The following is a 26,999-nucleotide window of genomic DNA, read 5'->3' as shown; positions in this document are numbered from 1 at the left end:
AGCAGCTGGTGGATTCAAACTGCCGACCGTTTGGTTAGCAGCCAAGCTCTTAACCACTGCGCCACCAGGGCTCCAAAGCTGGACTAGTGGGCATTAAATGCCAGGGCCAGGTTTTAGTTCCAGATGATCCCTGAACTCAGCAAATACTGATCAAGTGTCTGCCTCTTTCTGGCTTAGGATGGAAAGACGCCAGGAAAGATCGAAGCATCTACCCTGATGGGTTACACCAGGGTTTGTAGAAGGGATTTTGTGGCAGGAGGGAGGAGGGCAGGAGATTGAATGTCTCCATGACTGTGCAGGGCAGTGTGATGGATGAGCAGTGGAAAGCCCTTCTATGAAACATGCCAGACCTGTTGCAACAGTATCTCTCCCAACTATCCAGAATTATGTTTCCCTGAAGACACACTGAATCCTGCTCTGGATTTCGATGTGGCTTCCTTCTCCATGCTCCCAAAGGAGTTCTGAGTACAGATGCCCCAGCAGAGGAAGAAGCCTATGAGAACTGAGGAAGGTTTAAACCTTCTCCCCAAGAACCTTAGAGCTTTGTGGAAATTGACAGCCTTTTAAGAGTTCCCTGACTTCTGTAGATCCCCTGCCCAAACAGTTTGCCAGTTTTCAGTTTTGGTATACAGTGAGGATTTAGTCTCTCTCTCTGTTTCAAGAAGTGGCCAGAGTTGGCTGGTCCCTCTGACACTCAGCACGCAGGTTCTTCTTGGCAGAAGAGACTGGGGTACTGGCTGGGCTGTATTCCTAAATCAAGGTATCTTTCCTAAGGCTGTAAACAACTGGGAGATCCCTGAGCATATTACCAAATACAGTAGAAATAAGTCAGTGAACCTCACGCTGACCACAGCGACATCCATCCAGTGATGGAGAAGTGGAATATCCGCTTGAACAGGGCATGCCTGGGGGTGGCCTGTTCCTTCCTGAACTCACATGGCCTTGTCCCTACTTTCTTGGCTCTCTGCTCCTCTGATCAACTCCTGCCAGCCTCTGCATTTTTGTATCTTTTTCTCATTGCGTGGCCCCCTTGTCTTTAAAAGGCTAAAAGCTCTGTACTAAATTTGGTCACACAGCGCTCCAAGATTCCCTGGAATGTCCTCAAGTTTCAAACAGCTCTGACAGTGAGCCTGGCCCGCCCCCAGTGTGGGGATTGGCTTCTCCTCTCGGGGCCAGGCTGCTGCTGGGTCTTATTGGTCAGTGGGTGGACCAGCCCAGCTCCACTGCCCTGGGCTGCAGGAGGGCTACTGCCTCCAGTTAACACTTCAGCACCTGTGGCACAGAGGGGCCAGGACGCTGCACTCCTCCGCCCAGCTCGGGTTTGCTCCCAAGCCCACCTTGCTGCATCCAGACCTGCTCACCCCTTTTAAGACCCACCTGCCCACCAGGACTCCCACAGCCCCCCGCAAAAGCTGCAGCCCCCTTTGCCAAGATGTCTAAGGTAGCCAAGTATCGCCGGCAGGTGAGCGAAGACCCCGATATCGACAGCCTGCTGTCCACCCTGTCTCCTGAGGAGATGGAGGAGCTGGAGAAAGAGCTGGATGTGGTAGACCCAGATGGGAGCATTCCTGTGGGGCTGCGGCAGAGAAACCAGACGGAGAAGCCGTCCACGGGCGTGTACAACCGGGAAGCCATGCTCAACTTCTGTGAAAAGGAGACCAAGAAACTGATTCAGAGGGAGATGTCCATGGATGTGAGTGAGGGCTGTCCCAGAGCGGAGAATGAGGGGAGGGAGGGGGGCCCTGACTCAGTGGCTAGGATGCTTCTTTGCTGAGAGAACGTGTCTTATTGGCAAAGAATTGAATTCTTCAGAACCGATTACTGTCCGCTGAACTACCAGGGTGAATCTCATACCCCTAGTTTCTGCCTGATAAGCAGAAGTTTTATATTTTGGAGGAGCTCAGCATTCCACAATATCAAATAGGGCCGCTAGAAGGATGGGGACCAGAGGGTGTCCTTCAAGTATTCTTGTCACATTGATTCCATCCCGTTCCCTCAACACTTCTTTTTTTCCTTCACACCCAACCCATCCTTTTGTGAGAAGGGGCGGAGGATAGAATGGTGCTTGCTGTCTCTTGCCAGCCAACTAAGAGGAGAAAGCTAAACCCTCCTTTGGGAGAAAGGTTCCATTTTAAGCACTCTGGCCTGTGGGCATCTCATGGCAAGGACCATTTGAGGAGGCAGATGGGCTTCCCAAAGCCATGGGGGACATGGGACCGGGGGTCTGTGTCTTAGCCTGATGGCTTCAGTTTTACTCTTGGGGAAGATGGAAGTTTTCTGCACTCTCTAGAGTAGCCTCTTGAGGGAGCATCCCTCTTTTGGTGCTAAGAGCTTTCACAAGCTAGCGACACCACTTGGCTGGGAAATGAAGATATTTCCCAGCAGTGTTTTGCCAGCAGGAAGGGCAGGGGGCGGGGGGGGGGGGGGAAGGGCAAGGGGTGAGTGTTTTGGAAGCATCGGTCCACAACTTTCTGTTTTCTTGGGGGTGGGGATTGGCACGGAGGAATTCCTTTTGCTCATCGTTGCATTGATATGTGAGTTTTCTTTGGATGGACTAGACTAGCCTTGGAGTGTTGGATCCCTTTGTTCATGGCAGAGTGTTTAGTGGGAAAAACTGTTCTAAGTCCTTGTACTAGTTCTCTTCTAACCGGTAACCAGATCCTGTTGAGTCAACTCTGACTCGTGGCGACCCCGTGTGTGTCAGAGTAGAACCCTGCTCCCTAGGGTTTTCAGTGGCTGATTTTTCAGAAGTAGCTCTCCAGGCCTTTCTTCCGAGTCACCTCTAGGTGGACTTGAACCGTTAACCTTTAGGTTAGCAAACAAGTACGTTAACTGTTTGTGCTACCCAGGGACTCCAGTTCTCTTTCTACTCAGCACTTACTGGCCACATCTCTTGTATATTATCTATTATCTGTAAGTTCTTGCAAGAAAAGACTTAGTCACAATTCTTGTTCTTTGTTTTTTTTACTCCTGTGGATAATTAGTGGTCAGCGTAAACCAGCAAAACCCAGATGCTCGGACTAGGGGCCACCAATATCACAGGGCTTCAAACGACGTGCTCACTGTCACAGAGGAAATGGGAAGGATGATATTGTCATCTGAAACTGCTGTGAAATGTCTGGCGGGGTAGGGAATTGTGCGGCATGCTAGTCACGGAGCACGTTTGGGGACACAGCCCAACTCCTTGCGTGAAGAAATGGGAGCGTGGGGAGAGAAGCAGCAAGGCAAAGTGAGGCAGAGCATCTGACTCTGTCCTGACCTCCCCCAGCCCATGACTAAGGTGTTGCCAAGAAGTTGCGGGAGTGAGGAAGCCAGGAGGTTCAGATGCTTATTATCCTCTGGGCAGGTCATAATGTCTTGCTCCTGTGAGGGCCTGGTACCTCAAGAAAACTATCAGGAAACACACAGAAAGAATGGAATGCAGTCAAAGGCTTTGGTCCTTCTGTAAGTCCCCCACTTGGACCCCAGACTTTTACTCTGAAGAGTAGCCTCACCCCTCCCTCACTCCCAGTCCCCAGGCTCTGTGTCCAAGACTGCTTTTATGCCCCGTGGCTTCTAGTGCTCAGAAAGGTACTCCAGAGGCTGAAGTCAAACACAAAACACTGCTAATGACGAAGCAAGATGGTTAGGCTGCAGAGAGTGTGAGAAATTCTTGGGTTCCTGGAAGTTTCATTCTCACAAGCCTTTTCCCTCAGCCAATTAGTAACGCTGTGGCAAGCCTCTCCTCTCCTGTGCAGCTCCCTCACCCCTGCCAGGCACACGCTTGTTTCTGCACACAGAGCCTGAGTCAGGGACTAGAGGGTAGGGGGGGTGTGTGGGTGTGCGTGTGTGTGTGTGTGTGTGCGCGCGCACCTGTGTATACAGGTGTACATCCTTGAATAAGAAGACTCCTTTAGGACCATTTTTCCCTCGTGGGGATAAGGCTGTTAAGATCTACTCAAACTTTTTCAAACAGTCCAAGGGCATAGGCTGGCAAAACGGCTGGAGTTCAAGGTGCATAGTACGCTGTGGACGGGAAGTTCTCTCTGTAAATCTGGGCAAATGGGAATTCACAGTAGAAAGTGCCTTCGTTAGCACCACAAGCAACATAGTGATGCACGTTAAAGAACTTGGGTTTAAGTGTCAGAAACACGTAGTGTAGGTACCAGCATGTCTTACTGTCTGAATATCTAAGTAACTCACAAAGCACCTAGCCTGAGTCCCAATTTCCTAATCTGTAAAATGAGGATACTATCTCATAGGATGGTGTGTGCAAACTAAAAGGGACAATGATGTAAAGTACTTAGCCCAGAGCTTGTGTGTATCAAACAATAAATGGCAGCTATGAAATTAGTAATTAATTGGGTCAAGGAACCCAGAAGGTGGTAAAGTGAGCAAGAGCAAATCTCAGCACTACCAGCTCGCCCCTTCACTCGGTCACAGGCAGGTGAGGCAAGCTTGTCTGTTCAGTTAGTGATTAGAGAAACACGCAAAACCTACATGCTTGGGGGGGGAGCCTCCGACATCAGAGACAGAACAGTGGGTGGAGCTCCAGGCTGGGGGACTCTCTCTCCCCCTCCCAGAATTCCCCTCTCAGCACCTGGCTGGGAGCTGTCACTGATGGTGGCCTTTAATACACGTGAGAAACTAGAGTTAATCAGAAAAGATAGTAACCCTAAGCCTATTTCACTCTACCTGAGGAAGAGCAGCGAGATGAACATTTATTGAGAAGCTTCTGTGTGCTAAGCACATTCACCTTTTCTTTTATTTAAGCCTCACAATTCTTGGGAGACAGGTATTTTTATTGCCATTATACAGATGTAGAAATGGAGGCTCAGAGAGGTTGAGTAACTGTCCTAAGTCACACAGCTAATAAGTGGCTTGCCTGACTTTGAAGACTGCACTTCCTCCACTCTGCTGCCCTAGGTACTAAAAGGGCAATGATACCAGCCCCTGTCCTCAAGAATTTAAAATCTAGTTGAGGCCACAAAACACACACAATAGAGCCACTGAGAGTTGTTACAAAGCAAAGACCACGTATTCTTATGTCGTCATGAGAGCAGTGGGTATAATTCCAGCAGTTGTCATCTAGCTGACTGACTCATAGCTAACTCACGTGTGTCAGAGTGGAGCTGCTCTCCATGGGGTTTTCAATGGCTGATTTTTTGGAAGTAGATTGCCAGGCCTTTCTTCCGAGGTGCCTCTGGGTAGACTCCAACAGTCAACCTTTCTGTTAGCAGCCAATCGTGTTAACCGTTTGCACCACTTAGGGACTCTAGTATAACAGGGTCAGGCTGAACGCTTCTCCTTCCCTCCTCACCCCAGGCCGATCCCCACCATGGCCCCATGAGTAGGAACATAACTATTAAAACCAAGTATGGATTAGAGAAAGTAAATCTTGCCTGGATATTGGATGGCGGTAAGGAATTATCATTAATTCCTTTTAGGTGTGATAATGGTATTTTGGATATATATTTTTTAAAGATCCTTATCTTTTAGACATAAAGACTGGAATATTTACGTTGGGGGGGAATGATAGGTTGTAGGGGATTTGCTCTAAAATAATTTTGGTGAGGGGAGTGGGTGGGGATATAGATGAAACCAGACTGACCATGGGTTGAAAATTGTTGAAGCTACCAATTGTGGATCTACATGGGTGTTCGTTATACTGTTCTATTTTTATATGCATGTTTGACATTTTCCATAATAAAAAAAGCTTTTTAAAAAGAAATAGAAGCCAAGTATAGGAGGCAGGCCTAGTTTGGGTCTTAAGCCCTAACCCTCCTGGGGAGAGGGAGCCCCAAGATTCATACTGTGGCTACCATGCTAAATGGGTCTAGATGGTGGAAGGGGCCTTAGGCTGCTTCTCCCTCAGTGGGATGGACTACTCTAGGGGGCTGGACAAGTACCTTCTAGATCGGCTTCCCAGCTCTTTCATCAACATTCCCCACCCATCCCCATGCCTCTTCCCAGTTAACTCCTATTTGGCCTTCAGGACTATGGACCACTTCCTCCAGGAAGCCTTCTCTGACCACCAGGCAAGGTTAGGCCCCTCTCTGAGCACTCCAGCATCACTGGGTAACAGCCCTGGTCATGGCATCACTTTGTTGCAACTACCTGTTTTCTTGTCTGTCTCCCTCACCAGCTTGTGTGATTCTGGGGGCAAGTGCTATCACAGGGCCTGGCACATAGTAGATCCTCAACCTCTGCTTGTTGAATGACCATCAGCAGGGGGTCAGGGTGGGTAGGAGGTGGGGCTTGCTGGAGCTGACCACTAGCTTCTCTCCTTCCCTTTAAAGGGGCAGACCTCCCACCCAAGTGGTTCCACCTTGGTCTTCTAAGGAACTCTCCTTCAGCCCAGGTAGAAGACAAAGCCCCTGCCAAGTGTATAGCCAACAGTTCAGTGAAACTCTGGTCCTCGGGTCAAGTTTCAGGAACCGGATCCCAACAGGTCAACCCATGTGTTCTCTCTTTCCTTGAGTGGGAAAGAAAATCTCTAGCCTGCCTCCCCCGTCCTTCTCCTTGGCATTACCAGGAGCTAAGGATTAGCACCTGCACCCAGCCAGGAGCAGGGGCAGCTGTGCTGGGGGGTGGAGGGAGCTCTTTTAGGTTCCCTCTTGAGGTAAACTTGAGAAGCAAACCAGAGCCATCCGCAGCTGGGCATGAACCTCCTGACCGTCCCGTCTGGTTGCCTGGCCTCACAGCTCAGCAGCTTCCTCTCCCACCAGCCCTGGGCCCTGCTCAGTGATCTTGATATCTCTGCAGGGATGGCAATGCTGGGAAGGCCTGAGGCCGGCAGTACTGACCGGCAAAAATGCCCTTTGCAGGGCTGGATCCTGTCGAGATTGCACTGGGCAGCACCGTCTTTGCTTAAAGGAGATTAGCCCCGCCTGGGACACACCCAAAATAGCCCTGGAGGCCAGGGTGGGGACAGCAGAAGAGGTGATGGGGGTCTGTTGACCTGGGGAGGCAAAAGCAGGTCCCCCAAGGAGGGTAGATAAGTTTAAAATCTCTCCCTGGAGTTTGAAAACTGCCTCCACCCAGAGCTTAAAAAAAGGATTGACTGTTTCTCACACTAGGTGGGGGAGGGGTGTCCACAGGTGTTTGTTTTAGCTATTATGGTTACGTGTCTTAAGTTTTCTTCAGCCTGTAAATAATATTTAGTTTGAAAAAAAATTAAGCAGGGGACGCATCAGCGTCTGCTCACCCATCAGCGCTGCCCCTCGTGCTCGCGCCGTTCTTTTTCCTGCCAGGACAGCAGGGATCAGACGGAAATGCAGAGGGAGGCAGGACAGATGGACAGGACCACGAAGCACTTGTAAAAAGGAAGGGGATCAAGCGTGAGGAGGGATGTAGATAACCAGGGTGGGGCACACAACCCATTGACCAAGGGGAGGTTGCCACCAGCATCTTGGCAGGCTGGAGGCTTCAGGGTTCCTGGGGGCTCCAGGGTCCCAGACTGGGGCACAAAGAGGCACATCCAGGCATACAACCAGGGTGAGGCGCAAAGCCCTTGTCTGACCTGTCTGCCCTCCCCCAGCTCCTGTCTCCATCCCAAGCGACTCTGGAGTGCCTCACCTGTTTCAGACTGTATCAACATGCCCATGCAGGGCCTAGAGCATGCAAAGCCTGGAGGAAGTGCACTGGGAGAGACACAGAAGACAGAGGCCAGGGGTGCTGTCCAAGAGACATAGAATCGGCGTGCACACATGTGCATGAAGGCACCCGCGCACACACACGCATACACACGCACATAGTTGCACACAGCAGTAAAAGGCAACAGGGCGTGAGGAATGGGGGTGGGGAAAGAAGCTGATATTTGTACACCTGCCAAGCTGGATAAACAAGAACATCCTGAACCATACAGCACAGAGTCTTTCCAGAGCAGACCTGTTTGTGTTTATTACACCGCTTTTGGCACAACCAACAAAAAATAAAAAAGTGGTCTGGATTCAGAACATCGATTCCCCTCAAAGGCTTGTTAGTACCAGGCGGTTTGCAGAGGTAGAAACCTCATGGGTGTTTGGAACCAGATAACTCCATGTCTGAATTCTGCTTCTGTCCCTTACTGATCTGTGAACTTGGGTAAGTTACCTCAGGAAGACATTACCTTTATGGAGTTCCTTCTGGTACCAAATGACTGCCAGTTCTATCTCATTAACATCATCCTTGAGGCTCAATTAATTTCCCTGTGAAGTGGGAATGATAAAATCAACCTTGAAGGCTCATCATGAGGATTTGATAAGATGAGGTATTGAAAGTGTTAGGCGTGTCTTAAGGGACCTTCATCTCCTCAGACTTTATACTTGTATCTACGGCAAACTAACCTTCTTATCTGTTGTGAAATTAAAAAAAATATACAGTCAGTGGAAGTGAAGGAATGACAGGAAGAGGGAGAAGGGAAGGAAGAAGGGCATGGAGATAACCCGTTTGTGAACCAATTATTTTCTGCTTTGAATTTTTTGTTGATTCTGTGTGTTTTTGTTAATGGAAGCATGCTGAATCATCGAGTGTGTCTGAATTTTTGTAAGGTAAACCAAAAAACCCAAACCTGTTGCAGTCGAGTCAATTCCGACTCACAGTGACCATATAGGATAGAGTCGAACTGCCCCATATGGTTTTCAAGGAGCACCTGGTAAATTCGAACTGCCAACCTTTTGGTTAGCAACTGTAGCTCTTAACCACTATGCCACCAGGGTTTCCTTTTGGAAGGTAGTATGGATTTTTTTTTTCTTGCCCCCTCCCACAAGTTTACCCTAAGTGTTTAGTGATACATATAAAGTACCACTAATTATACCCCAGAGTCCCCATCAGGGTCTATTGGTACATATGTGTAACAAGTAAAAATGTTCAGAATTCCTGTTTTTCCTGCTGACAATTCAGACACCTCATAAATACCCTATAAAAACACTAATTTGTGGCACATGCCATTTCTTCAGTTTCAAACAGTCATAAAGGCTTGTAGCAGCACTCACTGTCAGTGGCTCAGCAGCTTCCCAATAAACCTTCAGATGCAGAAAAAGTGCTTGGTCCCTAGGGTTACCGTAAGCACAAAAGGGTTGAGGAAGAAGCCAAGGCTAATTTAATCAGGGCTTCAAACTGGTTCCAATAGGCTGGTTCTGGTTCAATCCCTTGCTGAGAGTTTGCGTTTCCACCCAGGTGAACTGAATCAGAATCTACAGTTTAACAAGATCCCCAGGTGATTCTTATGTATAATAAATTTTGAGAACCACTGCCCTACTAGTGGTTCTCAGAACTGGTCCTTAACCAGCAGCGTTGGCATCACCTGGGAACATTAGAAAATCCAAAGTCTTAGCAGGAGTTCGAGCCAGAACAAACTGATTGGAAGCCCTGAATTTACTAGCTGTTTGGCCTCAGTCACCCCGTATCTTTGAGCCTCTAACTTATTTTGCGCCTCAGGCTCAAAGGCCCAAACTGAGTTTCGGGTTGCAAACATGACAGGGTAAAGGAAATTAACCCGTTGCCATGGAGTCGATTCTGACTCCTAGTGACCCTACAGGACACAGCGAACGTGCCCCACAGGGTTCCCAAGGCTGTAATCTTTATGGAAGCAGGCTGCCACATCTTTCTCCCGTAGCTGGTGGATTCAAACTATGGACCTTTTGGTTAGCATCCGAGTGCTTTAATCACTGCACCACCAGGGCCCCTTAAGGGGAGATAAGGAGGTTTCCGAGCATGAGCTCAGAAAAGCCAAGGCTGCTTGGGAAGAATTTGGCTTCAACTGTCTTTGGGGTCCACTGCAGAGAGGACGAGCTTGGTCATCTAGGAATCGAAAGGCCTCCTGCTCCCACACCCCTCCCCCCTCATCCCTCACCTGCCTTCCCTTGTGGAGGACTCAGGGGCACCTTCAGGTTTTCACTTCATCAGCCCTTACTTCTGGACAGTGCCGGCAGCTGGCAGCACCTCTACCCGGGAGACTTGCAAGTGAAAGTGAAGAGTGGGGTGCAGAATGTATCAAGTCTAGTGATCGGAACACTCTGTTCAGAGGCCACCTAGACCTGGATGCAAATCCCAATCCCGCTCTGCCCATTGCTAGCTGTGTGACCTGAACAAGTTACTTTACCTCTTTGAGCCTGAGTTTCTCCATATATAAAATGGAAATAGCAGTGCCTACCTGTAGGATTGCTGTGAGGTTTAAGCGAAGTACTCTACGTAAAGCACCTAGCTGAGTGCTAGGTTGGAAACAGGGCAGTAAAGGCCCATAAACGTCAGCTTCCTCTCCTTCCTTTCACTCTTACTCCCTCCACCCTTTCCCATTCTCTTCATTCTTTCTACAGGCAGGATTTATGAATCATATTTCGTGTTTAGAAGGACGACTCCATTAACTCATTAATTCCCAACTATTTAGTGTTATTGTTGTTGCTAGCTCCTCTTGAGTTGGCCCCAGACTTGTGGCAACCCCATGTATGATGGAACGAAACGCTGCCTGGTCCTGTGCTATCCCCATGATTGGTTGTGGATCAGAACTTTGTGGTCCATGGGGTTTTCACTGGCTGATTTTCAGAAGTAGATCACCAGGTCTTTCTTTCTAGTCCATTTTAGTCTGGAAGCTTTGCTGAAACCTGTTCAACATCATAGCAACACTCAAGCCACCACTGTCAGATGGGTGGTGGTGAGTCCTATAATACTAGGCGCTCTCTAGATGCTGAGATAGTGAATAGGACAGACAAGGGCCTTGCCCTCATGGAGCTAATATTCTAGTGGGGAAGACAGGCAATACATATACATACATACACACACATATCATATATAGCATAGATACCTGTAACACATAACACACATATGCTATACAGAAGAATTCAGATTAAGAAAAGAGTATATGACTATATTGGTGGGGAACCGTTTCAGGCAGGAGTGAGCAGGAGAAGCCAGCCATGGGAAGTTCTGGAGAAGAGTTTTCTAAGCAGAGAGAGCAGCAGACACAAAGGTCCTGGGGTGGGAGTAGGTCTAGAGTGTCAGAGGAGCAGCCAGGCCAGTGTAATTGGAGTAGAGTGAGCAAAGGGCAGGGTTTAGGAGATAAGGCCCAAGAAGCAAGCTGGGCTCTGATAATGCAGGACCTTATAGCGGGAAATCTGGTGGCGTAGTGGTTAAGAGCATCAGGTGTTCCTTGGAAACTCTACGGGGCAGTTCTACTCTGTCCTATAGGGTCGCTATGAGTCAGAATCGACTTGACAGCAGCGGGTTTGGTTTTTCAGGTTTTATAGGGCAGCAGAAGGAATTTGGATTTTATTCCAAGCATGGTGAGAATTCGTTGGAGGGTTTTGAACAGGGGAGAGAGGTGATCTGATTTGTGTTTTTTAAAAGGACCACTCTGGCAGCTTTCAGATGAATAGGCTATAGAGGGGCAAGATTGGGCAAGGAAGACCAGTTAGAAGGCAAGTGTTGAGGATGGTTCGATGAGAAGTGGTTAGATTCAGGAGATGCTTTAAAGGTAGCACAGACAGGACTGGCTGGGCTGCTGTGTTGCGTGTAGGGGAGAGAGGAGAGTCAAGGTGATCAGCTACCTGAGCTATTTGGGTGAATTTGATGCCATTTACTGAGATAGAAAACACTAGGGGATGATCAAAGATTCTGATTTGAGCCAGTTAAATGCTTTGTGTCTATTAGACGCCCAAGAGGAAAGGTTGGGTTGGTAGTGGATGTACGAGTCTGGCAGTCATGAGAGAGGTGGGGCTGGAGATTAAATTTGGGGGTCATCAGTATACAACCAAAGGAAACCCATTGCTGTTAAGTCAATCCCAACTCACAGACAAATGATACTTAAAGCCATAAGCCTGGAAGGGATCACTTAGGAAGTGAGTATGGACGGAGAAGAGGGCCAAGGACTGAGCCCTCTGCTGCTCCAACATTTACACATCGAAAGAGAAGGAGCAGTGAAGGAGATCGAGAGGTTGGAGGAAACCAGAGTAGTTTCACAAAAGCAAGCGAAAAAAGGGCTTCGAGAAGGAGAGAATGTTCCACTATGTCCATTCTTGCTGAGAGTTTGAATACGATGAGAACAGAGAATCAACCATAGTAACTGGCAAGATGGAAGCCATTGGGACCTTAACAAGAACGATTTCACTGTAGTCAAGAGTGACCTCAATCCACCAACAGAGGAATGCATGAGCAAAATGTGTATATCCATACAATGGAATATTGTTTGGCCATAAAAAGAAATGGGGTTCTAATACCTGCTACAACATGGATGAACCCTGAAAACATTATGCTAAGTGAAATAAGGCAGACAACAAGGACAAATATTATATGAGTCTACTTATATGAAAGATCTAAAACGGGCAAATTCATAGAGACAGAAAGGAGGTTAGAGGTACTAGGAACTGGGGGAAGGAGAGGATGAGGTGTTACTGCTCAGTGAATACAGAATTTCTGCTGGGGGTCATGAAAGTTTTGCAGATGGTGGTGATGGTAGCACTACACTGTGAATGGAATTAATCTCACTGAATTGTACACTGAAAATGATTAAAATGGCAAATTTTATGTTATAAATATTTTGCCACGATAAAAGTTTTAAAAGAGTGGGCTCAAAAGAGAGAATGGGAGATAAGGATTAGAGATAGAGTGTAGACAAGTCTCTTTTATTTCATGGAGTCTTATTCTAATAGGGCAAGTAGAGAAGTAGGGTAGCGGCTGGAGGAAAATGTGGAATACAGGGAGATTTTTTTCAAGGCTTTGTGACAATTCAGGGAGTATTATTAGCATGTTTATATGCTGACGGGAATAATTCAGCAGAAAGGGAGGCTTTTCAGTTGTTGATTTTGGTATTGGTTTGTGACTATGGAGATCCCACAGGTTACAGGATTTTCTTGGCTGTAATCTTTCTGGTAGCAAGATCGTGAGGCCTGGTTCTTCTGTGTGCCACTGGGTGGGTTTGAACCACCAACCTTTTGGTTCCTAGCTGAGTGCAAACTATTGCACCACCCAGGGACCTTGTAGAGAGGGAAACTGATGACACTGGGAAAAAAGGCAAAAAGGGATGAAATGCACTGGAATTGAGGGGTCGGACTTCCTAGGCGGCTAAGTCATCTCTTGTATCGGGAGAGAAGGTAGTGGAGATGGGCAAGGATGCAGTTGGGTTGGTAAATTTGGTGAGGAGATGAAGTTGTCTCTTATGTGTTGATACAGATGCAAAGTGTTCCTTGGGAAGATGACTTGGTGGCCATATATAGACTGGATGGAGAGGTCAGGAACTTACGAGGATGCCACAATAGTCAGAGGTCCTCAGGTTACAGAAAAAATGCTCAGTGCTCCCTGAGGTAGAGAGAACATGAAAATACTTCCAGATATGAAATTGGGCATGCAAACAGACAACAGCCAGCTGCCAGAGCTACTTGAAAATCCAATAGATTTTCACCTCCAGAGCATCGATCTCTGTCCCCAAGGCCACCCATGCCCAAGGAGAAGGAGGGAGCACACAGCTGAGGGCTGGTGTGGTGGGAAAAGCACTGGGTTTGCAAGTCGGAGGACCTGGGGTTAATCCCCAGTTTCGCTGTTTATCAGCTCAGTAGCCTCAGATACACATTTAACCTTTATAAGCTTTACTTTCTTTTATTTTCATTCTTTCATGTCTTTTAAAAAAAAAAATTGTTGTGCTTTAGGTGGAAGTTTACAGCTCAAATTAATTTCTCATCCAAAAATTTGTACACATATTGTTTTATGACATTGGTTGCAATTCCCACGATGTGACAGCACACTTCTCTTTTCCACTTTGTGTTCCCTGTGTTCATTCTTCCAGTTTCTGTCCCTTCCTGCCTTCTCGTCTTGCTTTTGGACAGGAGTTGCCCATTTGGTCTCAGATATTTGAATGAACTAAGAAGCACGTTCCTCACTTGGTATTTTCTGTTTTATAGGCCCGTCTAAACTTTTTCTGAAAAGTGGGCTTCAGGAATGGTTTCAGTTCTGGGTTAGCAGAGTGTCCAGGGACCATAGTCTCAGGGACTCCTCCAATCTCTGTCAGACCAATAAGTCCAGTCTTTTCTCATGAATTTGAATTTTGTTCTACATTTTTCTCCTCCTCTGTCTGGGACTCTCTGTTGTGATCCCTGTCACAGTGGTCGGTGTGGTAACCAGGCACCTTCTAGTTCTTTTGGTTCTTTCATGTCTTGTCTGTATAGCATATTGCACTCGACAATAATGGCTTTTTTTCTAATACACATTTTATCAAAATATAAAATACTTACAGAAAAGTGCACAGAACGTAAATGTAGAGTTTCATGAATTATCACCAAGTGAACTGAACAAGAAAGAGAACACTGCCAGCACTGCAGGACTGGCTCTCCTCCCCTACCCGGACTCCCAGCACTATTAAGTTAGTCCTGTCTGTGAACCTTACATATCTAGAGTCGCACAGTGTGTGTTCTTTTGTGCCTGCCTTCTTTCACTTAACTCTATGTGAGTGAGATTCAGCCATGTGTTGCCTGTAACACTTTTCTTTTTTAAAGCTTTCATTGCTATATAGTATCCCACTGTATGAACGCACAATTCATGTATCCGCTCCAATGTTCATGGTTATTTGGGTTGTTTCCATTTTGGGCCTAATACAATCAGTGTTGCTGTGAATAATTGTGTACATTTTTGGGTGCATTTATGACTTCATTTTTTTTTTTTTTAGTTTACTTTAGAGGAAGGTTTACAGAACAAACTAGCTTCTCATTAAACAGTACATATATTGTTTTATGACATCAGTCAACAGCCCTGTGACATGTCAACACTCTCCCTTCTCGAATTTGTGTTCTCTATTACTTTTTTTTTTTTTTTTACCAGCTTTCCTGTCCCCTCCTGCCTTCTAGTCCTTGCCCCTGGGCTGCTGTGCCCCTTTAGTCTTGTTTTGTTTTATGGGCCTGTCTAATCTTTTGCTAAAGGGTGAACCTAAGAAGTGACTTCGTTACTGAGCTAAAAGCGTGTCTGGGGGCCATACTGTTGAGGTTTCTCCAGTCTCTCTATGACTTCATTTCTGTTGAGTATATGCCTTGTAGTGGAATTGGTGGGTGGTAAAGAATACATAGATAAACAGCTGCCATGGCGTTGACTCCACTCATAGCGACCTCAGGTACAACAGAACAAAATGTCTGGTTCTGCGTCATCAAAATTGCCTGCATGTTTGAGTTTATTGTTTTGGCTATTGTGCCAATCCATCTCACTGAGGGTCCCCGTTGACTTTGCTGGCCCTCTACTTCACCAAACATGATGTCCTCCTCCAGTGATTGATTCCTCCTAATGACATGTTCAAAACAAGCGAGTTGGACAATGTTCTGCTGTGATTCATAAGGTTTTCGTTGGCTAATTTTTGGAATTAGATCACCAGGCCTTTCTTCATAGTCTGTCTTAGTCTGGAAGCTTTGCTGAAACCTGTCCACCTCGGATACCCCTGTTGGTATTTAAAATACCGTTGGCATAGCTTCCAGCATCATAGCAACATGCAAGCCACCACAGTACAACAAACTGACTGATAGGTGGTACAAAGAATGCATAGTGAACTTTAATTTCTTCATCTTGCAGACGGGGGTGATACTACCTAATCTGAAGAGTCTCTCTGACGATCAGATACAAAAGTTTGAAGGTCTAATGTAGTGCTTTGCAAACAGTGGGCACTTAATTAAGTGATAGCCATCATCATTTCCAGGGACTCCCATCTTGGAGAGCAACTCAATTGCCATCGTGTCCTTGGCACATGTCCTGCCTGCTGTCATCGTGAGCCACTCTATTAAGATTGAGACACTTCACTAAAGCCCAGGTGGAATTTTTCTACCCCAGGATTCTTTAACTTTCCCAAAGATGTTGACTTAAAACTGTATCCCACTTCATGGCCTACTCTCACTCTTAGCCTTACCTATTCCCAATATGGACAGACTTCTGATTCTCCTCCACCCAATTTTCAGGCCCTTTATGGCACTACTTATTTTCCTATTCAGTTTAGATCTTACTTTGGTTATTCTCAACATTACCCTCAATTCTCATGATAAGGCCCCCCAACCTTCCATCACCCCCAGCCTAGATAAGACTAGCTATTTGACATTTCCACTCCTACTTGTAAGCTGCTGATTGCAGCTGGAGAAACTAACAGCCACATATATTGGTGCCACTATGGATTAAAACCCCATTACCTCAGCCAAGCCCTCAAGGTTGTCCAGAAACCCTCCACATGTCCCTCTGATTCCTCTGAGAGGTTATTCCAAAAGTTAACCTCCCCTCTGTAAGCCCTCTTGCCCCACCATCACTCTCTTAATCCTCAGCAGATGACTGTGCCCCATATTTCACAGAGAAACTTGAATCCATCAAGTGGGGATGCCTTCAAATTCCTCTTCTGCCACCCTGCAAATATAAAAACATCCATATATGCAAGCTTTCCATCTTCCGTTGTATCTCATGGGAAAAGATATCCCTCTTCCTGTCCCAGGTTTGTACCCCTACCCACTATTTGGATTATATTCTCTCCTGTGTCCACAGGGATCTTTGCTCCTTTAAACCCCCTCCCCCTTTTGTCTTTAACATTCCTTTCTACTGGCTCTTTATCTCCAGTTCCTTCAAAGCCAAGCCATAGGCAATAGTGTCTACACTCACTGTTGCACCTGGAAGACTCAGCTCCCACTTCTGCACTGATGTCAGCCTTGGTGACATCTCCAGGGACCTCCTTATTGCTTCATCCAATGGATGCTTTTTAGTCTTTATCCTATTTGTTTACTTTGTCGTATTTGACTACTCTCTCATTCTTAAAGCGCTCACTTCCCTTGGTGCCAAGAGACCACCTTCATCTGGTTTTCCTTTTTTCTCCCTAGCTGTTCCTTCCTAGTCTCCTTTCAGAGCTCCTCTCCCTCCTAAATATTGTTGGTCTCCAGGGCTCTGCCCTTCCTATGCAGTCCTCTTGGGCATCCTCATCCAACCCTACAGATTCAGCTGCCACCCACTACCTCTATCTCTGGCCTAGATCTCTACGTTGAGTTCTAGATCATTCATTTGCCTCTTGGACACCTCAAGTGTCTCAAATTCAACTAGTCCAAAAATAAATTAATCATTGTCACCCCATCTCACCTCTGCTGTTCCTCTTGCATTCCACATTTTGGTAAATAGAAGTACCATCTAACAGACACCTAAGTCATAGCCCTCGGGTGTGGGGGAGTTGGCCTACTCTAATCCCTCTCCCAGTGTTGCCAAACTCCATTGGTGATAGAATGCTGTTGATTCTACCTCTGAAGCCTCTCTTGACCCTGCCCCTCTTCTCCATTCCTCTTCTACTGTCACCCATATCACTAATCAGCTAGAAGAATGCCCTGACTGCCTAACTGATCTCCCTACTCTCCTCTCGCCCCATTGCTGTCTATCCTTCCCACAGTTACTAGCGTATTATTATAAAATGAAACCATGATCTTGACACTCCCCTATGTAAAAGCCTTCAATTGCTCAACGTAGCTTCCATGATCAAATTCACACTCCTTATCATGGCTGAGAAGGCCCTTGGCCATCTAATGCCTGCCAATCTCTCTAGGTACTAATACTCTTCTCCTTGACTTTTACCCTTTGGTACATTATACTTGGCCATTGGTTCTCTGAAACAGCCATGCTTTCTTTCACTTCCTTTGAGCCTTTGCACACACCATCATTTCTAACTAGGATGCCCACGCCACTCTAGGCCTACCTAACTCCTAGGCCTCTGTCAAGGCTCAGCTCAGGCAACACTTTCTCTAGAAAGCTTTCTCAATCCCTCCAGTCTGGGCTATGTGCCTCTCCATCTGTGTTCACAAAGCACCATCTGCAGCTTCTGTTGCCTCCTATACCACATAAGCTTCCCCTTGTTTTGGCATTGTCTGTTTCTGTGCTTTCCCCAGACTTGTTGAGGGCAAAGGCTGACCCTTATTCATCCCCATGTCCCCAACATGAGCACAGTGCCTGGCTCAGTAAATCTCCGTTGAATGAATGAAGGATGAACAGTTTGAAAATACCATTCCTGTCCCACTTGATTGAATCTGTAGAAGTTACAAATTCATCTCTACTCTTCTGAGGCTGAAAATAAGATTTTCATGTTCAAGTTCTCAAATGAAGCAAGATTTGGGAGTGATCCCTTTCCTCCATTTCTGTAAACAGTTCCACAATTAAATCAGTCCTACAATTTATACTCTGGCCTCTGAATTGTTGGGATAAGTCGCTGCCAGATTTCCTTTTTAGTTGTTCTGGACAGAATGAACCTCAAGGACATTTTTTAGCTTGTTCCATTTTTCTCCTTTCTCTTGTTCTTCTCTTTTCCAGCTCTCTGGGGATCTGAGATTACAGGCTGATATTTTGAGCCTGATCCAATAAAGTTCCCCTGTGATCCCTGGGCCCACAGCCATACCCTAAAGAGGATATTGATAATTTTCTAGCTTGGACCTTCAGTTCCCAACACCTGGATTCTTCCACTGGGGAGAGATCCTAAAATGTCTGGAAAGGTTCAGCAGCTTTGCTTCCAGAGCTACAAAAAGTGATGTGGCTCGTCTAGAGAACTTGTTATAAGCAGGTTTCCCTTAGGACTCCCCACATATAGCAGGAAAGGGAGCTGCCTTCCTTGTCATACTCACAGAGCTCAGCCCTTTGGGAGGTCCAGTACTTGGATGTATGGGTGTGCTGGCCTAGAAGGGTCTGGATATACCAATTCTATGGTCATGTCGATGCAAACTTGCCTTACTGAAGCCAGAGCTATGAGTCTGGAGCAAAGGTGGAGCAGGGCTAGGAATGGGCCCTTGTAGACAAATGATCAGCTTTTCTCACTGGGATTCTGCAAGAGAATTCAGCCCTACAGAAAACTGAGTGATTATTTCCTCAGTTCTCCTTAAGACAATAGCTTGTATCATTCTAGATACATGGGAGAGAAATTAGTTCTTTACGTGCAATGGATGCCTGAGGGCATTAAGAGCTTAATGTTTCCCCTGGAATCCTGGTTGAGAAGACTGACATTTGTCTTATGCCAATTTTCCCCAAGGTAGATCATCCCACCTATGCAAAATGGCAGCTTCCTCTTCCGCTTGTCACTTAGTGATCACCTGTTGGTCCCTGGCCCTCTGCTGTACTGAAAACCATAAGGTAATTTCTAAATCACCAGAAAAATGTCTGATAATGACCCTAGAGTACTGATGACTCAAGTGCTCCAGTGGTCAAGGAGCTTTCAGGTTGAGGAAGCTTCTTGCTTCTCTTCTAGTCCCTATAATCCTCGCCTTAAAGGCAGGGCTAGGGTTGATATATAGAGCATAGAGGCACTATTTCTGGATGGACTTTCTTCAAAAAATAACTTATTATTGTAATGTAATAAGGCTTATTATAGGTAACATGTAACATATAGGAAAAAAGAGAAAAGAACCAATAATTCTTCATCTTATTATCTAAGAGCGATTTTCAAATTTTTGGAGTGTGTACTTCTATATGCATTTTTCTTTTTTGTGGTTGAGATCACTTTATGCCCCCCACCAAAAAAAAAAAAAAAAAACCAATCCCACCGTCATTGAGTTGATTCTGACTCATAGCAACCCTACCGGATAGAGTAGAACTGCCCTATACAGTTTCCAAGAAGCACCTGGTGGATTCGAATTGCCGACCTTTTTGCTTACCAGCCGGAGCTCTTCACCGCTACGCCACCGGGGTTCAAATTTTGTTTCCTGCTGTTGTTGCACAGCATATCGTGTCACTAAAAATTCTTTCTAAACATCATTTTCAGTCGAGAGTTATCATAGCCCATCATATGGCTGTGTTGAACCGTGTGCCTATATTTGGACATTCACATGGCTCCCAATAAATATACTTTCCAAAGCCCCAAACAGATCCCCAGAGCTTCAGCTCTGGCCTTTGGCACCCATCCCCAGAGAGATGGAGCCAGCCAAACAAGATGATAAACAGAACCATCAACATACTGTTCCTCCAGCTGAGACTCATGGCTAGACGGGTGAAACAAAACTCCTAAAGGAGAGAAAAGACCTTCCTGGACCTTGGGAACAAAGGGACTGATCATGTCACAAGGCAGCCAGTCCATAACCCAGGGGAACATAAGGACTCACATGTTAGCTTTTGGAGGATCGAGTTCCTGAAGTTGGAATATCTACTGAGAAGGGCCAACTCCCACCTCTCCCTTTGACTCTCTGGGGATGTGTAATTTTGTATGACCCATGGATGGAGCAGATGTGCTTGGTTTCCCCTTGTCTCTGGAGGAAAGAATTGTTAGTACTTGTAAAAAGAGTCAAAGCTCCAGCCTTGGAAAATTTTAGGTCTATGAAGGAAGTCAAGAAGGGACTATTCTCCTGCTTCCAGAGGGTCCTGCCCCAAAGACATTCTGTCTTAGTCATCTAGTGCTGCTATAACAGAAATACCACAAGTGATGGCTTTTACAAAGATAAATTTATTTTCTCACAGTCTAGTAGGCTAGAAGTCCAAATTCAGGGCTTCAGCTCCAGGGGAAGGCTTTCTCTTTCTGTTAGCCTTCTCATCAATCTTCCCCCAGACTAGGAGCTTCTCTGCACAGGGCCCCAGGTCCAAAGGATGAGCTCTACTCCCAGCACTGCTTTCTTGGTGGCATGAGATCCCCACTCTCTGCTTGCTTCCGTTTCCTTTTTATCTCTTGAGAGATAAAAGGTGGTGCAGGCCACACCCCAGGGAAACTCCCTTTACATTGGATCAGGGATGTGACCTGGGTAAGGGTGTTACAATCCCACCCTAATCTTCTTTAACATAAAATTACAATCACAATATGGAGGACAACTACACAATACTGGGAATCATGCCCTAACCCAGTTGATACCTATTTTGGGGGGACACAATTCAATCCATGACACATTCTAAAGCACCATAACCAAGTCCACATAATACCAGGTCATGAGGCAAAGTTGTTTTTTTTTCCTTCCAAGAAAAACAGAGAAAGAATGTCTTATACCCAATAGCTCATAGGATAAGCACCCAGTTGTTGTTTTGGGACATCCTACCATATGTCCCAGCCCTTTAAGGCATAATAAAAATAGAGCCTAATGCCTCATGAGGTCCCTAAAAAAATTTTAAAACCCTGTTTCAGTTGAGTCGATTCTGACCCATTAAAAAAAAAAAAAAAAAAAAAAAAACCAAATCCATTGCTGCTGAGTTGATTTTGACTCGTAGCGACCCTACAGGACAGATTGGTCAGCAGCCGTAGCACTTAACCACTACACCACTAGGGTTTCCTTCTGGCTCATAGAGACCCTATATGAAGTCCCTAGGTGGTGCTATGAGTTGAAATTGACTTGACAGCAATGGGAATTTTTTTTTCTTAGGTGGTGCAAATGGCTTGTGCTCAACTGCTAACTTAAAAGTTGATGGTTCAAACCCACCCAGCGGTACCGCCTAAGGAAAGACCTGGCAATCTGCTTCCCCACAAAGCGGTTCTACTGTGTAACATATGGGGTCACCATGAGTCGGAATCAACTCGACAGCAGCTAACAACAACGTCTCATGTCTTTGTTGAGCTTTATGGGCTCCCAAATACATTATCTCACTTGATCCTTCATCAGCCTTTTAAGGTAGATAGGATAAATATGCTTTAGCCTGCTTTACAGATGAAGAGGGGGCATTAGTGGTTCATGGGTAGAATTCTTGCCTTCCGTATGGGTGACCCAGGTTTGATTCCCGGCAATGCACCTCATGTGCAGCCACCACCTGTCTGTAAGTGGAAGCTTGCTTTTCACTACGATGCTGAACAGGTTTCAGTAGAGCTTTCAGACTAAGATGGACTAGGAAGAAAGGCCAGGTGACCTACTTGCAAAAACCAGCAGTGAAAACCCTATGGATCACAATGGTCCGAATTGCAACAGATCATGGGAATGCCACAGGGCTGGGCAGCATTTCATTCTGTTGTGCATGAGGCCCCCGTGAATCTGGGGACTACTCCACAACAGCTAACAACAGATGCAGAAATAGGCTTACTGAGGAGACGCAGATGGTAGCAGAGAGAGGTCCCAAGCTCTTTATTCTGATTTCAAATTGCAACAAACTGTGCAGAGCTTAACAGACAAAAACAGATCTGCCCCTCCTGCCTTCTTCTAGGACCTCTATTCAAACGGGAGCTGCGTTGGCTCGTTTAGCATTTACGAAACCTCTGCTGGGCACCCGGTTCCTGCACAGGTGCTGCTCAGTCCTGGTGGCTGTCTCGGCTGGCAGCTTTCCTGTCATTGTGCTGACCCTGAAACCTTCTGTGCTCTGAGATGAGCACTGGCAGCCTGGCTCCTACTCTGCCCTCAGAGACCCCAGGGAATGGCTATCAGGAAGCCCCCCTGGCTATTCATTGTGGCTCCTTCTCCTGCCCAGCAGAATCCTGATATCCTTGTTCCCTTCCTTCCTTCTTCCTAGCTGTAGACTCCAGACTCACTCACACGGCTTCTCTCCGCTTCAAAATTGCCATTGTCTCTCTCCCTTGAGGTTTTTTTCCTCCCCAAGCCTGGCTGTGGAAGAGGCTGTGGTATCTCCAGCTAGCCTCTTCCGAATGATGCTGGAGCCAACCACACAAAACCCATTGCCATTGAGTTGATTTCGATTCCTTTTTTGTTTAGGGATTTTATTTAAGAGTGGAATTGCTGAGTCACATAGTTAGGCCGTGTTTAATTTTCTGAGGAACTGCCAAACTATTTTCCAAAATAGCTGCACCATGTTACATTTCCACCAGCAATTTATGAGGATGCCAATTTCACCATATTGGAACCCTCATACATCATTGCCTGTCTTAGTGGGTGTGAAGTGGTATCTCATTGTGGTTTCTTCAGCCTCGAAGGATATGGGTTTTCTTTTGTCATTTTATTAAGTAATGCAGCAACTTCCTTGTTCCTGTTCCTTAAATGGAAACCCTGATGGTATAGTGGTTACAAACTACAGCTTCCAACCAAAAGGTTGGCAGTTCGAATCCACCAAGTGCTCCTTGGAAACCCTATGGGGCGGTTCTACTTTGCCCTATAGGGTCGTTATGAGTTGGAATTGACTTGACGGCAATGGGTTTGGTTTGGTTTTATTCCCTAAATCCCTTTCCTCTTCCTGGTTACTCACTTTTCCAGAGACATCTTACTTACTGTTGTGGTTTTCATTGTAATTTATACACATATGACTCCCAAATCTATATTTCAAGTCCAGATCTCTTTCCTGAGTCTCAGATCCCTGTTAATGTCAATTCATTAGTCAACCAAACTAGAAACCTTGGCATTATCCTCCATCCCCGCCCCCCCACCAAGGAAGAGTTCTGTGGTATTTCTCCATTGTACCCCCACAAACCTCTATGGAATCCGTCTCCTCCCCGCCATGCTCACTGTTCAGCCTTGGTCCAGGGTCTCATCATTTCTTGCCTGGACTTTTGCAGTAGCCTCTTTCTCTCCAGTTCCTCCCAATGTCAGGTGTGACCTCTAAGTGGCAGACAGGGTTATCGTTCTAAAACACAAATCTGATTGCCACTTCAGTCAAATTAAAAATCTATATGTTTCATCATTCTCCAATTGGTTGAAGCCCACATTCCTTAGCACAACGTTTAAAGTTTGTCGTGGTCTGGCCCCAGGGTACATTTCCAGTCTCATTTTCCACCACAACTTTCTCTGATCCCCTCCAGTTCCAAAGAATTTCTCAACAATCCTTGGACATGCCATGCTTTACTAAAACACATGCTTTTGCCAGTTTTATTCCCTCTTCTAAGAAAGTTCTTCCCCACCTTCTCTGCCCAAATGACCTCCCTGAGGCCACCTCTAAGCTTCTCTCTTACCTCTTCCAGGCTCTCGTCCCCCATTGTATATTCACTGGATCCCGCACAGTGGAGAGGCCACTTGGCATCCCCAACTTAATGGTTTGATCTTGTTTGCAGCCTCTCTTTCCCTTCCATCTTGACATCCCTCTCCCCCCGCCACCTGTGGAATGAACAGACCCTCCTCCTGATTGTCCTTGAGCTCAAAGACTTAACGTGCGCTTAATGCTCAGTCTCTTCCTCAAATCTAACTCCCCAGTGTGCCTCAGAAGGAAAGACCCCAGTTCTCCTCCAGCTAGCAAGTGAAGTCCTGCCTCTATGGCCTGGGAACATGAAGAGCCTGTGGCTCCGAGGGCCTTGGTGCTAGAAGGGAGCTGTATTGGGAGTTATGATGACCTTACTGGAGGAGGAAAGGAGGAACTTTCCGGGACACCTTGCAAATGTCTGAGGCCTGGGAAATGGTGGCTCAAGGTGTGTCGTTTTACTGGGGTAAAATTCCGAGGAAGAGTCAGTGGTGGGTGGAGTTGGCACTGAAGCTAGCAAACACCATCTTCTCTCTACAGTCCTGGCCTCCTCCAGAGACTTCAGGAGGACATTGGATAAGACCTGTCATGAGAGTTTAGTGGCCAGGGTGGATAGATGAGGACTGGCGGGTGATGCGGCTTAATTCTGATTGGTGGCTCCTTGGAGGTTTCTAGTAGAGTGCCAGAGGGCTCTGTTTTCCCACTCTGCCCTATCCATCCGACAGAAAGTTCTAGAAGGTATACATACCAGACTTGGAGATTATGGGAAGTTGGAAGGAACAGTGAAATTTAAATAGCAGAGCCAAGATTCAGAAATTCTGGTTAGGCTAGAATGATGGGATCAGTCTCAAGGATGAACTTTTCTAGTTTGGAGAAGAGCAGCCTCATAGAGACGACACCATGAATCTTGTCAAATATGTAAAGAGCATGTTTATAGAAAAGGTAGCCTTGATTTGCACAGGGGGCTGGTATGGGGGAACATAAACAGAACCAGAAGGGGTTTCTAAGATAGAGTCAGCTTAAATTAAAAAAAAGAAAAAGTGGACTTGCCTTCTCCTCAGGAAGATCTGAGCTCCCTGTCACTAGGAAGTATTCAAGCACAAACTACTTGGTAGGAAATATTGTAGATGAGATGGAAATGTTTTAATTTCATTTCAGCAAATATTTTATTAAATACAAAGCACACTGCCAGGCTCGGTGCTGAGGATAGATATAAAGGATCTTGCTCTCAAGTGGCTTACCATCTAGTCCAGGGACAGACAGTGATAAGTGCAGATGTCAACGACTCTTGCCTGCTGCAGAGGTGCAAGGGAGGGGCCAGCTGAGAGGGCTCTTGGGCTGAGTCTTGATGGACCATTAAGAGAAATTAATATTATTAATTTAGGTAATATAGTTAACTTTTTTTTTTAAGCTTCCAATTTTGTCTTTTAGGGATACATGCTGAAATATTTACCTATGCATGAAATGATAGACCTGGGATTTGCTTCAAAATAATCTGAGGGTGGGAGAAAAATGGGTGGGTATATAGATGAGACAAGATCAGCCATGTGTTGATCATTGCTGAAGCTGAGCGCTGGGTACCTTGAAGCTCACTATGCTGTTCTCTCTGTTTTTGTGTACAATTGAAATTTTTCCACAATAAAAAGTTAAAAAGAAGAAGGAGGTGGAGATGGAGAAGTAGAGTTAACTAGACAGAGAAGGAGGAGGACATGACAAGCAGCAGAAGCAGCATACACAAGGGCACCCAGGCTACAGAGAGCCTGGCAGGTGTGTGCCCTTCAGTCTGGCTGGGCAGAGCATGGAGCCAGATGAGGATGTGGACACAGGCACCGGCTGATCATGATGGCCTTGCAGTCTGGGCTTTCTCCTGAGAGCAGTGGGCACCACTGATCACCATTACACGTTAAAAGAGCTGTCCGGCTCCTATGTGCAGATGGATCCAAAAGAAGTAGGGTAGGAGGCAGGGAGACCAGCTGGGAGGCAAGAGATGATGGTGGTCCCACCCACAGTGTCCTCAGCAGGGACCACAAGCTAATTGAGATCTGTTAGGGAGGTAGGATGCAAGAAGGTGGCAGGGAGCATGAAGGATCAAGGATGACGTCCTGGTGCCTGGGGTTTGGTGGTGCCATTCCTGGAGATGAAGAAGGCAGGAAGGCAGAGACACATTCCAACCCTGACACCCTGTGCTCCAGTTTTTCTGTTAGACCCAGGACTGGCTACAGAATTTGAAGGGCCCAGTGCAAAATGAAAATGCAAGGCCCCTTGTTCAAGAATTATTAAGACTTTCCAGATGGCGACAGCAGAGCACTAAACCAACCACAAGGCACTTCGGAGCCTGGGGCCCTGTGTGACTGCACAGCCATGGAGCTGGCCCTGATGAGGCCACATTAACCTTTTCTGTTGAGAACAGGCAGGAGGGGCTGTGCCAGAGCCCAGGCTATGCTGCCGCCTTAAGCAGCCTGAGGACATCATGTTCCGGGACCTGAGTGGGACCCGGCTCTGGGACAAATAGCTTACATTAAAACAGTGCCTTATGTTTTCCAAACTTGCTTGGGTTTTGGTGTGTGCTGGGATGAAGTGAGGGAGAGAGAGCACTAGCCAGGCAGTTCAGAGAGCAGAGTGCTAAAGTGACTTGTTTGTCTCTGTGAAGAGATTTCCTCGTTTCCCCGAAAATGGGATTTGCTGCAAGCTTCCCAGTATGAGTCACCAGGCCAGCAGGCAAAACATTCAGGTCTGCAGAGAGCACTGGGCTGACCCTTCATTGGTAGGGAAGAGCCATCACAAGAAACTTCAGCCCCCTGGAGATGGGTATCTCATGACCCCAAGCAGAAACCACAGCGTGGGGTGGAGGCCACAGCGCTACCCCACCTGGAAATCCTGTGCCTTTCTCTTCTTGCAGCGCAATGTGAAAGGAGCAAGGGCCTGGAGAGATGCAAGCGTTCCTCACCCTTTCTTTCTGGGTGGCTCTTCTTGGGCTTCTAGGAAGGGAGTAAGAACCACAGACCACTCCTCCCCATCAGGTCACCTTCCCCCACTGGAAGTCACTTTCCCTAGAAATCCTTGCCCTTAAAGACTCAAAGCAGTCAAGGATCACAGTACCCTTTGGCAGAGTTTGGTGAAGCATTCAATACCACACCCCAGCCTTGTTAAGGGTGATTTTGTCTACCCAAGTTTTCATGTCACTGTCTTTTCCCAGAATATTCCTTTCCTACCCTTCCCTGTGTGGTAAAATGGTTAACACGCTCAACTGCTAACCCAAAGATTGGAGGTTTAAGTCCACCTGG

At 46.5% G+C, this 26,999-nt stretch overlaps 1 protein-coding gene across 1 annotated transcript in view; it reads left to right on the top strand.

Annotated features, from left to right (window-relative positions):
* The first annotated feature begins 1,219 nt into the window (after positions 1-1,219).
* LMOD1 (leiomodin 1) overlaps positions 1,220-26,999 on the top strand; it is a 43,695-nt gene continuing 17,915 nt past the window's right edge. Inside the window, exon 1 of the mRNA XM_049857931.1 lies at positions 1,220-1,693. Coding sequence (XP_049713888.1) covers positions 1,433-1,693 — 261 coding nt within the window. The 5' untranslated portion in view covers positions 1,220-1,432. The remainder of the gene's footprint in view (positions 1,694-26,999) is intronic.

Source organism: Elephas maximus, chromosome 18 (genome assembly GCF_024166365.1).
Source record: "Elephas maximus indicus isolate mEleMax1 chromosome 18, mEleMax1 primary haplotype, whole genome shotgun sequence".
In the NCBI taxonomy this organism is placed as follows: Eukaryota; Metazoa; Chordata; class Mammalia; order Proboscidea; family Elephantidae; genus Elephas; species Elephas maximus.
Note: the sequence above shows the minus strand (reverse complement) of the source record. Positions and strands in the feature narration are given on the sequence as shown.